At 44.3% G+C, this 12781-nt stretch overlaps 1 protein-coding gene across 2 annotated transcripts; it reads left to right on the top strand.

Annotated features, from left to right (window-relative positions):
• The first annotated feature begins 538 nt into the window (after positions 1-538).
• Positions 539-10138, top strand: batf3 (basic leucine zipper transcription factor, ATF-like 3). 2 transcript variants are annotated; one of them, XM_046293254.1, is made up of 3 exons: positions 539-1136; positions 7271-7390; positions 9427-10138. In XM_046293254.1, the coding sequence occupies exons 1-3, from the start codon at positions 1062-1064 to the stop codon at positions 9619-9621; spliced, it is 390 nt and encodes a 129-aa protein (XP_046149210.1). In that variant the 5' UTR covers positions 539-1061; the 3' UTR covers positions 9622-10138. The 2 variants fall into 2 exon arrangements, with proteins under 2 accessions (XP_046149210.1, XP_046149209.1); XM_046293253.1 differs by having other exon boundaries at positions 7256-7390.
• The last annotated feature ends 2643 nt before the right edge of the window (positions 10139-12781 follow it).

Here is a 12781-nt window from a genome sequence, read left to right as displayed (position 1 = left end):
TCAATTGGGTTGAGGTCGGGTGATTTTGGAGAGCAGGTCATCAGATAAAGCACTCTCACTCCTTGATCAAATAGGCCTTAAGCAGCCTGAAGGTGTGTTAGGTCATGGTCCTCTTGAATTCTAAACAAATCAGTGTCACCAGCAAAGCACCGTCACACCACCTCCTTGCTTCACAGTGGGCACCACACATGCAGAGATCATCCGTTCACCTACTCTGCATCTGAAAGACGGCTGGAACCAAAAATCTTGAATTTGGATTCATCAGACCAAAGGACAGATTTCTACCGGTCTAATGTCCACTGCTCGTGTTTCTTGGCCCAAGCAACTCTTCTTGTTATTGGTGTCCTTTAGTAGTGGTCTCTGCAGAAATTCAACCATGAAGGCCTGATTCGTGCAGTCTCCTCTGAACAGTTGATGTTGAGATGTATTACTTGAACTCTGAGAAGCATTTATTTGGGCTGCAATCTGAGGTACAGTTAACTCTAATGAATTTATCCTCTGCAACAGAGGTAACTCTGGGTCTTCCTTTCCTGTGGCGGTCCTCATGAGAGCCAAATTCATCATAGCGCTTGATGGGTTTTGCGACTGCACTTGAAGAAACTTTAAAAGTTCTTGAAATGTTCCGTATTGACTGACCTTCATTTATTAAAGTCATTGTGGACTGTTGATGGACCCTGTCTGGTCTAAAATGTAAATTAAATGTATGACACAATAATATATTATATATAACAAGCCTACATCTATTTGCAACAATTCAAGTAGTATTATACAGGTACAGTAAACGTATAGGATATTTTCCGCTTGTCCAAAACAGCTTTTTAGAGCGCACTTTATTCTGTTGCTGGTTGAACACTCAAGGGCATCTGACGCTTTTTAGCACGTGACTTAAAATAAACATTGAAAAGCGGCAAGTGCAGTTTGAACAAGTGAAACTGTCTCGTATACGCCCGGTCTCACTTGTACATACCTTGGATCTTGCTATCTGAAATAAAATTCGAAGAGGACTTGTTTTGACGTTTTGTATTTAAGTAATCTATCAATGCATTGTTATCGCATCAGTGATGTCTGACAGCGATATTTCTGGCAGCTTTCTACACAGCAAGAATCAAAACATGTTATTACTTGAAATATGTGAGGTAAGTGTTAAATAGCATAATTAGACTTTAATTACTTTAATAATGTATTAGGCAGTGGTGTAAAGTACTTAAATAAACATACTTTAAAGTACTACTTAAGTTGTTTTTATGGGTATATTTACTTTACTATTTATATTTTTGACAACATTTAATTCACTACATTCCTGAAGAAAAATGATGTACTTTTTATTCCATACATTTTTCTGACACCCAGAAATACTTGTTACATTTTGAATGCTTAGCAGGACAGGAAAATGTCCCAATTCACACACTTATCAAGAAAACATCCTTGGTCATCCCTACTGCTGCTAATCTGGCCGACTCACTAAACACACGTGCTACATTTGTAAATGATGCCAGAGTGTTGGAGTGTGCCACTGGCTGTCCATAAATAACAATACAATCTGGTTTGCTTAATATAAGGAATTTGACATTATTTATACTTTTACTTAGTAGTTGTCATGCAGGTGAAAGAGGACCCAAAAGCGACTTAACAGAAACAGAGTTTATTTAAGTCCAAACAGGGAATAACAGAAATCCTCTAGTCTGTAGAGGGGAATAACTGGAGAAGCGGCCACAGACTGCAGGTCGCTTCGGGTAGGCGCAGGCCGTAGTGGACCGAGACACCTGCTCACACGCAGCATCTGATGAAGGCAAAAAACACGACAGGACAGGGCGAAACACAATCACAGCATGGTGAATACAAAACAAGGAACCGACGGGACAGGAACGGAACACAAAGGAATAAATAGGGACTCTAATCAGGGGAAAGGATCGGGAACAGGTGTGGGAAGACTAAATGATGATTAGGGGAATAGGAACAGCTGGGAGCAGGAACGGAACGATAGAGAGAAGAGAGAGCGAGAGAGTGAGAGGGGGAGGGGGAGAGAGAGGGATAGAAAGAGGGAAAGAACCCAATAAGACCAGCAGAGGGAAACGAACAGAATGGGGAGCACAGGGACAAGACATGATAATAAATGACAAACATGACAGTACCCCCCCACTCACCGAGCGCCCCTGGCGCACTCGAGGAGGAATCCTGGCGGCAACGGAGGAAATCATCGATGAGTGAACGGTCCAGCACGTCCCGAGACGGAACCCAACTCCTCTCCTCAGGACCGTAACCCTCCCAATCCACTAAGTATTGGTGACCCCGTCCCCGAGAACGCATGTCCATGATCTTATGTACCTTGTAAATAGGTGAGCTCTCGACAAGGACGGGAGGGGGGAGGGAAGACGAACGGGGGTGCGAAGAAAGGGCTTAACACAGGAGACATGGAAGACAGGATGGACGCGACGAAGATGTCGCGGAAGAAGCAGTCGCACAGCGACAGGATTGACGACCTGGGAGACACGGAACGGACCAATGAACCGCGGAGTCAACTTACGAGAAGCTGTCGTAAGAGGAAGGTTGCGAGTGGAAAGCCACACTCTCTGGCCGCAACAATACCTTGGACTCTTAATCCTGCGTTTATTGGCGGCTCTCACCGTCTGTGCCCTGTAACGGCAAAGTGCAGACCTCACCCTCCTCCAGGTGCGCTCACAACGTTGGACAAACGCTTGAGCGGAGGGAACGCTGGACTCGGCAAGCTGGGATGAGAACAGAGGAGGCTGGTAACCCAGACTACTCTGAAACGGAGATAACCCGGTAGCAGACGAAGGAAGCGAATTGTGAGCGTATTCTGCCCAGGGGAGCTGTTCTGCCCAAGACGCAGGGTTTCTGAAAGAAAGGCTGCGTAGTATGCGACCAATCGTCTGATTGGCCCTCTCTGCTTGACCGTTAGACTGGGGATGAAACCCGGAAGAGAGACTGACGGACGCACCAATCAAACGACAGAACTCCCTCCAAAACTGTGACGTGAATTGCGGGCCTCTGTCTGAAACGGCGTCTAACGGGAGGCCATGAATTCTGAATACATTCTCAATAATGATTTGTGCCGTCTCCTTAGCGGAAGGAAGTTTAGCGAGGGAATGAAATGTGCCGCCTTAGAGAACCTATCGACAACCGTCAGAATCACAGTCTTCCCCGCAGACAAAGGCAGACCGGTAATGAAGTCTAAGGCAATGTGAGACCATGGTCGAGAAGGAATGGGGAGCGGTCTGAGACGACCGGCAGGAGGAGAGTTACCCGACTTAGTCTGCGCGCAGTCCGAACAAGCAGCCACGAAACGGCGCGTGTCACGCTCCTGAGTCGGCCACCAAAAGCGCTGGCGAATAGACGCAAGAGTGCCTCGAACACCGGGATGACCAGCTAACTTGGCAGAGTGAGCCCACTGAAGAACAGCCAGACGAGTGGAAACAGGAACGAAAAGGAGGTTACTAGGACAAGCGCGGCGGCGACGCAGTGTGCGTGAGTGCTTGCTTAACCTGTCTTTCAATTCCCCAGACTGTTAACCCGACAACACGCCCATAAGGAAGAATCCCCTCGGGATCAGTAGAAGCCACAGAAGAACTAAACAGACGGGATAAGGCATCAGGCTTGGTGTTCTTGCTACCCGGACGGTAAGAAATCACAAACTCGAAACGAGCGAAAAACAACGCCCAACGAGCTTGACGGACATTAAGTCGTTTGGCAGAACGGATGTACTCAAGGTTCTTATGGTCTGTCCAAACGACAAAAGGAACGGTCGCCCCCTCCAACCACTGTCGCCATTCGCCTAGGGCTAAGCGGATGGCGAGCAGTTCACGGTTACCCACATCATAGTTGCGCTCAGATGGCGACAGGCGATGAGAAAAATAAGCGCAAGGATGAACCTTATCGTCAGACTGGAAGCGCTGGGATAGAATGGCTCCCACGCCTACCTCTGAAGCGTCAACCTCGACAATGAATTGTCTAGTGACGTCAGGAGTAACGAGGATAGGAGCGGACGTAAAACGTTCTTTTAGAAGATCAAAAGCTCCCTGGGCGGAACCGGACCACTTAAAACACGTCTTGACAGAAGTAAGAGCTGTGAGAGGGGCAGCAACTTGACCGAAATTACGAATGAAACGCCGATAGAAATTAGCGAAACCTAAAAAGCGCTGCAACTCGACACGTGACCTTGGAACGGGCCAATCACTGACAGCTTGGACCTTAGCGGAATCCATCTGAATGCCTTCAGCGGAAATAACGGAACCGAGAAAAGTAACGGAGGAGACATGAAAAGAGCACTTCTCAGCCTTTACGTAGAGACAATTCTCTAAAAGGCGCTGTAGAACACGTCGAACGTGCTGAACATGAATCTCGAGTGACGGAGAAAAATCAGGATATCGTCAAGATAGACAAAAACAAAAATGTTCAGCATGTCTCTCAGAACATCATTAACTAATGCCTGAAAAACAGCTGGCGCATTGGCGAGACCGAACGGCAGAACCCGGTACTCAAAATGCCCTAACGGAGTGTTAAACGCCGTTTTCCACTCGTCCCCCTCTCTGATGCGCACGAGATGGTAAGCGTTACGAAGGTCCAACTTAGTAAAGCACCTGGCTCCCTGCAGAATCTCGAAGGCTGATGACATAAGGGGAAGCGGATAACGATTCTTAACCGTTATGTCATTCAGCCCTCGATAATCCACGCAGGGGCGCAGAGTACCGTCCTTCTTCTTAACAAAAAGAACCCCGCCCCGGCCGGAGAAGAAGAAGGCACTATGGTACCGGCGTCAAGAGACACAGACAAATAATCCTCGAGAGCCTTACGTTCGGGAGCCGACAGAGAGTATAGTCTACCTCGAGGAGGAGTGGTCCCCGGAAGGAGATCAATACTACAATCATACGACCGGTGAGGAGGAAGGGAGTTGGCTCGGGACCGACTGAAGACCGTGCGCAGATCATGATATTCCTCCGGCACTCCTGTCAAATCGCCAGGTTCCTCCTGAGAAGTAGGGACAGAAGAAACGGGAGGGATGGCAGACATTAAACACTTCACATGACAAGAAACGTTCCAGGATAGGATAGAATTACTAGACCAATTAATAGAAGGATTATGACATACTAGCCAGGGATGACCCAAAACAACAGGTGTAAACGGTGAACGGAAAATCAAAAAAGAAATAGTCTCACTGTGGTTACCAGATACTGTGAGAGTTAAAGGTAGTGTCTCAAACTTGATACTGGGAAGATGACTACCATCTAAGGCAAACATGGGCGTAGGCCTGTCTAACGGTCTGAAAGGAATGTTATGTTTCCGAACCCATGCTTCGTCCATGAAACAACCCTCAGCCCCAGAGTCAATCAAGGCACTGCATGTAGCACCCGAACCGGTCCAGCGTAGATGGACCGACATAGTAGTACAAGATCTAGATGAAGGGACCTGAGTAGTAGCGCTCACCAGTAGCCCTCCGCTTACTGATGGGCTCTGGCCTCTTACTGGACATGAATTAACAAAATGTCCAGCAACTCCGCAATAGAGGCACAGGTGGTTGGTGATCCTCCGTTCCCTCTCCTTAGTCGAGATGCGAATCCCTCCCAGCTGCATGGGCTCAGTCTCAAAGCCAGAGGAGGGAGATGGTTGCGATGCGGAGCAGGGAAACACCGTTGATGCGAGCTCTCTTCCACGAGCCCGGTGACGAAGATCTACCCGTCGTTCTATGCGGATGGCGAGAGCAATCAAAGAGTCCACATCTGATGGAACCTCCCGGGAGAGAATCTCATCCTTAACCACTGCGTGGAGTCCCTCCAGAAAACGAGCGAGCAGCGCCGGCTCGTTCCACTCACTAGAGGCAGCAAGAGTGCGAAACTCAATAGAATAATCCGTTATGGACCGTTCACCTTGGCATAAGGAAGCCAGGGCCCTAGAAGCCTCCCTACCAAAAACTGAACGGTCAAAAACCCGAATCATCTCCTCTTTAAAGTTCTGGAACTTGTTAGAGCAATCAGCCCTTGCCTCCCAGATAGCTGTGCCCCATTCTCGAGCCCGGCCAGTAAGGAGTGAAATGACGTAAGCAACCCGAGCTCTCTCTCTAGAGTATGTGTTGGGTTGGAGAGAGAACACAATCTCACACTGCGTGAGAAAGGAGCGGCACTCAGTGGGCTGCCCGGAGTAGCAAGGTGGGTTATTAACCCTAGGTTCTGGAGACTCGGCAGGCCAGGAAGTAACAGGTGGCACGAGACGTAGACTCTGGAACTGTCCAGAGAGGTCGGAAACCTGAGCGGCCAGGTTCTCCACGGCATGGCGAGCAGCAGACAATTCCTGCTCGTGTCTGCCGAGCATGGCTCCTGGATCTCGACGGCAGTGTAACGAGCGTCTGAAGTCGCTGGGTCCATTCCTTGGTCGGTTCCTTCTGTCATGCAGGTGAAAGAGGACCCAAAAGCGACTTAACAGAAACAGAGTTTATTTAAGTCCAAACAGGGAATAACAGAAATCCTCTAGTCTGTAGAGGGGAATAACTGGAGAAGCGGCCACAGACTGCAGGTCGCTTCGGGTAGGCGCAGGCCGTAGTGGACCGAGACACCTGCTCACACGCAGCATCTGATGAAGGCAAAAAACACGACAGGACAGGGCGAAACACAATCACAGCATGGTGAATACAAAACAAGGAACCGACGGGACAGGAACGGAACACAAAGGAATAAATAGGGACTCTAATCAGGGGAAAGGATCGGGAACAGGTGTGGGAAGACTAAATGATGATTAGGGGAATAGGAACAGCTGGGAGCAGGAACGGAACGATAGAGAGAAGAGAGAGCGAGAGAGTGAGAGGGGGAGGGGGAGAGAGAGGGATAGAAAGAGGGAAAGAACCCAATAAGACCAGCAGAGGGAAACGAACAGAATGGGGAGCACAGGGACAAGACATGATAATAAATGACAAACATGACAGTAGTATATTTAAAACCAAATACTTTTAGACTTTTACTCAAGTAGTATTTTACTGGGTGACTTTCACTTTTACTTGAGTCATTTTCTATTAAGGTATCTTTACTTTTACTCAAGTATGACAATTGGGTACTTATTCCACAACTGGTATTAGGCCTATTTGGTTACCACTTGTTAATTTTCACTTGTAATTTTATATTGTTTGACATTTTGTATGATCAAATATAATCTACACCAGCAACTTTGTGTTGAGTGCACACAGAGATCAGTCAACGCTAAAGAGCAACAGCTTGTATGTGATATTCTAATAGTGACAAACGTAATACAGACCAACTGTACTCAGCTGCAGAGCTCTGGTGATGATGGTGATGAAGACAGGAGGCTAAAAAGAAGGGAAAAGAACAGGGTGGCAGCGAAGAACAGCCGAAAAAAGAAGACACAAAGAGCAGATGAGCTGCATGAGGTGGGTCAGTGCATGCACAACAGACTCCTCATCATCACACAACTCCTATTTTGGCATAGTCTAACATTTTCTGTTATATGACGGTAATGACACAGCTTTCAATGTCACACTCATTCTCTTGATCAAGTAGATCAGGAATTTTGGCAACTTTGAAGGGGGTGGGGACCACAAAAAAAGCTGAACTCATCATGAGGGGCCGCAGTGGCTCGCGGGTCTGTGTACCCCCCCACCCACCGAACTGCAAGCAAATCATTTTAGTGCCCCTCCCCCTTGACAGCAGAGATACATTTTTTAAGTTTTAGAGTTTATTTTGTGCAATTCTACACATTTTGCCATGTGATGTAGATAAAATGTTGCCGTTTTAAACCAAGATTTCTGCAATTCTATACATTTTGTCATGGGGCGGAGAGATGGTTTAACAATTTTAGAACTATACTGAACAAAAATATAAACGCAACAATTTCTACAGAGTTACAGTTCATATAAGGAAATCAGTAAATCTGTTAGTCACAGATACCTTAAAAAAAGGTAGGGGCGTGGATCAGAAAGCCAGTCAGTATCTGGTGTGACCACCATTTGCCTCATGCAACGCAACACATCTTCTTCACATAGGCTGTTGATTGTGGCCTGTGGAATTTTGTCCCACTCCTATTCAATGGCTGTGCAATGTTGCTGGATATTGGCGGGAACAGGAGCACACTGTTGTACACGTTGATCCAGAGCATTCCAAACATGCTCAATGGGTGACATGTCTGGTGAGTATGCAGGCCATGGAAGAACTGGGACAGTTTCCAGGAATTGTGTACAGATCCTTGCGACATGGGGCATTATCATGCCGAAACATGAGATGATGGCGGCGGATGAATAGCACGACAATGGGCCTCAGGATCTTTTCAAGTTTCAAATGACAAGTTTCAAGCGACAAGGGATCTTGTCATGGTACAGTATCTCTGTGCATTCAAATTGCCATCCCAAATTGCCATAAACTACATTATCCATAGCTTCTGCCAGCCCATAACATAACCCCACCGCCACCATGGAACATTGCTCACAACATCAGCTGTCTGCCATCTGCCCGCTACAGTTGAATCCGGGATTCATCCGTGAAGAGCACACTTCTCCAACGTGCCAGTGGCCATAGAAGGGGAGTATTTGCCCACTGAAGTCAGTTACGAAGTCAAACTGCATTCAGGTCAAGACCCTGGTGAGGACTACTAGCATGCAGATGAGCTTCTGTAAGAAGGTTTCTAACAGCTTGTGCAGAAATTCTTCAGTTGTACAAACCCACAGTTTCATCAGCTTTCCGGGTGGCTGGTCTCAGACGATCCCACAGGTGAAGAAGCCGGATGTGGAGGTCCTGGGCTGGCGTGGTTACACGTGGTCTGCGGTTGTGAGGCCGATTGGATGTACTGTCAAATTCTCTAAAACAACATTTGAGGCGGCTTATGGTTGAAAAATTAACATTCAGTTCTCTGGCAACAGCTCTGGTGGACAATGCTGCAGTCAGCATGCCAATTGAGACATCTGGTGCATTGTGTTGTGTGACAAAACTGCACATTTTAGGGTGGACTTTTATTGTCCCCAGCACAAGGTGCACCTGTGTAATGATCATGCAATTTAATCAGCTTCTTGATATGCCACAGCTGTCAGTTGGATGGATTATCTTGGCAAAGGAGAAATGCGCACTAACAGGGATGTAAAAAATAATGTGTGCACAAAATCTGAGACAAATTTGCTTTTTGTGCTTATGCAAAAATTCTGGGACCAACATTTTACATTTTGCGTTTATATTTTGTTCAGTGTAATTTCATGCAATTCTACTCATTTTGCAATGGAGGGGAGAGGACAATTGGCTGTTTTAAAGCTAATTTCCTGCAATTCTACATATTTTGCCATATGTAAGAAATGGGGGTTGGGGGGCGGAATAGATCTGAGCACCTTCATGCGGCAGTTGCCCATCCCTGAAGTAGATTAATATTGTACTCTACTCAGAAAGTAAGACTATAAAGTAACTGAGCCCAGTTTGTCCTATACAGGCACATGAGTGTCTGGAGCAGAAGAACAGACAGCTGAAGAAGGATGTGCAGTTTCTGTCTGAGGAGCAGAGGCGTCTAACGGAGGCCCTCAAGGCCCATGAGCCTCTCTGTCCCATCATGCACTGTGTTGCCAACCTGGGATCAGGGACGTTGGGACCCAAGGATGTAGGGGTCCCCTCCTGTCTGCCCAGATAGCCAACATACCATGCACGGACCACAGAGACAAACCAACGTGGGAGACTTGTAAACAGAGTTAACAGGTCAGATTATATGTCCTCATCTGTCCTTTTTATTCTCGGAGTCAATTGTTTTTGTACAGTTTGAATGAAGTTGTAATTTAATAATTATAGGCTTACGTAATGAGCTTTGTTTCAGATGTTCAAGTTGCTTTTCCTGTTTACATGTTTCGTATAATACATTGAACATAAATTGCATATCCCTTTCCCAATGAGACCATTTCCCTTTGCTTCTGATAAATGTGGTTACCAAACCTCTTATCACGTGTGTTTTGGTTAACCAAACTGGTTTACCAGTACCTGGACTTGACCATGTGGGAACTTACTTATACTTTACCAGAAAAAAAGAAACCATTTAAAGGTTTTTGGTTTCTTAGTCCCTAATCTAAAACATTTAATACACTGGCTATTACCAATGGATTCATGCAATTCAATGCTTAATTGATTAAATAAAATAATCAAATCACTTAATCCAACTATAATATGTACAGTTTTATTATTATTGTTTGTTAGCTCATGTCATGACATTGTTATAGAGTGTACCCTCTCTTCCCTATAATGTGGGTAAATACTCACTAACCTCATTACATCTTCGTCTCATAACTTTAAAAAATTAAATACGTTTGAAGCAAGCCATTATCATTCACTAACTCAATAAAAGGGGGAACATTTAGGGAATTATTGTCCCAATCAATTATCTACAGCATGTATGGTCTATCTTGATGACATGACTGCAGGCGTCTCTAAAATGTTATAATGAATGGATGGATACATTCACAGTAGTAATTGGCAAGGCTTCTACTAAATGCAGACTGACCACTGAGAAATGTGAAAGACTCTTCAGCCACACAGACAGTTCATTTCATACCAAAGGATTTATAGACTTCTGCATTCTGCATTTGAGGGGGATTGTGGTAATTATAATAAAGCCTTTTGTGTGGATCGCTTCTTCATACCGGTATGCACTTCTTCTTAGTTATTTTCTCTTCGAACTTTCTCTTCTCACTTTCAAATGTGCACAGACTGCTTGGACTTCCACCACACAACACAGATGATATTACTTTCAGTCCAGGAGATTTTAGGGCATAATGAGGTATATCATTAGTATATTAGTACACACATTCATATTTAATTTTTCTTTAGGAAATAATATTTTCCCCACACCAGATACAAACATACACATACGAACAACAACTTACTGTACAGACACCCACAAACAATGACTACATCTCATCTGCCTAGACCCGCATGCGCACACCCCCATCCCTAGTGCCTGGATTATTGCCACGTGGCCTTCAATTGTACCAATTTGTTTTTCTTGGTCGCCCATGCTATTTCAGTATTTCAATGATGAATCATTATGTTAGTGATGGCGGATTGATTGAGTTCCACGTTTTTAGTATACAGTTTTTCAAGATGAGTGATGAGAAGAGAATCGTCCAGCCCATTGGGTATCTCACTACACTCCCATATGCAATGTCTTGAAATATGCAGACAGACAGATTAAATGTACGTTTACAGTGTAATACTTCTTCTGACAGCCAACTTTTTTAGCTCCACTCATAACTTTGGACTTTATAGCATTCCCAAAAAGCATGGATTATTGAGTCATAGTTCATTTTAAACTCAAGACATGACTCTGCCGTTGTGCTGTAGAATCTGTGATTTTTGTGTCTTTTATCATCACGGCATTCATCGGAAGAAGAAGAGGAATCATCAGACCAAAATGCAGCGGGGTACGTGTTCATCTTTAATATACTGAACTGAACACTAACTACAAAATAGCAATAGGAATAACCGAAAACAGTCCTGCAAGGTGAAAACACTAAACAGAAAGTAACCACCCACAACTAACAGTGGGGAAAACAGGCTACCCAAGTATGGTTCTCAATCAGAGACAACAAAAGACAGCTGTCCCTGATTGAGAACCATACATGGCCAAAACATAGAAATATAAAACCTAGACATGCAAACATAGAATGCCCACCCACATCCCATCCTGACCAAACAAAACATAGAAACATACTAAGCAATCTACGGTCAGGGCGTGACATTTATAATAAAAACTATATATTAGTTTGTATTGGATTCGGCGTAGATTTTCGTTAACTGTAATTTCAGTAGTTATGCTCAGACATTCCCTCCATCTTGTGCCAAGATGTGTTCTTTTTATGTCTCTTTACAAGGTTTTACATATACATATATGATCATCCTTTTCTGTCTCAAATACATTTCCCATAAGGTTGCTTTGATGTCCAAAAGATTTAAAATATACATTTTGTGATATATAATTTTGAAGTTGTAAGTAATTTTTAAATATCTAAATATTTGTATTCAGGACAAAAAGTGAATTGCTGTGCCACATTACTTTAGTGTCTTGGAATATTTGTATTCTGTACAGACTTCCTTCTTTTCACTCTGTCAATTAAATTAGTATTGTGGATTAACTACAATGTTGTTGATCCATCCTAATTTTTCTCCTATCACAGCCATTAAACTCTGTAAAGTCACCATTTGCTTCATGGTGAAATCCCTGAGCAGTTTCCTTCGTCTTCGGCAACTGAGTTAGGAAGGACGCCTGTATCTTTGTAGTGACTGGGTGTATTTTATATAACAGCCAAAGTTAGTAACTTCACCATGCTCAAAGGGATATTAAATGTCAGATTTTTTATTTTTAGCAATCTACTTTAGCATTCTAATAGGTGCCCTTCTTTCCAATGCATTTTTTTTAACTCCCTGGTGTTTGTGGTTGAATCTGTGCTTGAAATTCACTGCTTGACTGAGGGATCTTACAATTACCTGTATGTGTGTGGTACAGAGATGAGGTTGTGATTCTAAAATCACGTTAAACACTATTATTGCACACATAGTGAGTCCATGCAACTTATTATGTGACTTGTTAAGCACATATTTCTCATGAACTTATTTAGGCTTGTCATAACAAAGACATTTCAACTTAAGAATTTTGTATGAATTTGTAAAATGTTGAAAAACATAATTCCACATTGACATTATGGGGTATTGTGTGTAGGCCAGTGACAAAATATCTTAATTTAATAAACGTTTTTTTCAGGCTATAACACAAGAACATTTGGAAAAAGTCAAGGGGTGTGAATACT

The sequence above is a fragment of the Oncorhynchus gorbuscha genome, linkage group LG12, assembly GCF_021184085.1.
Source record: "Oncorhynchus gorbuscha isolate QuinsamMale2020 ecotype Even-year linkage group LG12, OgorEven_v1.0, whole genome shotgun sequence".
Classification (NCBI taxonomy): domain Eukaryota; kingdom Metazoa; phylum Chordata; class Actinopteri; order Salmoniformes; family Salmonidae; genus Oncorhynchus; species Oncorhynchus gorbuscha.
The sequence above is the reverse complement of the archived record's forward strand: the minus strand, read 5'-3'. Positions and strand labels throughout refer to the sequence as shown.

Bases quoted from the DNA above. Each gene is read 5' to 3' on its own strand.
- batf3 (XM_046293253.1), top strand. From the start codon at position 1,062: ATGTCTGACAGCGATATTTCTGGCAGCTTTCTACACAGCAAGAATCAA. The intron at 1,137-7,255 runs GTAAGTGTTAAA...AACGTAATACAG, and splicing joins TATTACTTGAAATATGTGAG to ACCAACTGTACTCAGCTGCA. The intron at 7,391-9,426 runs GTGGGTCAGTGC...TGTCCTATACAG, and splicing joins GAGCAGATGAGCTGCATGAG to GCACATGAGTGTCTGGAGCA.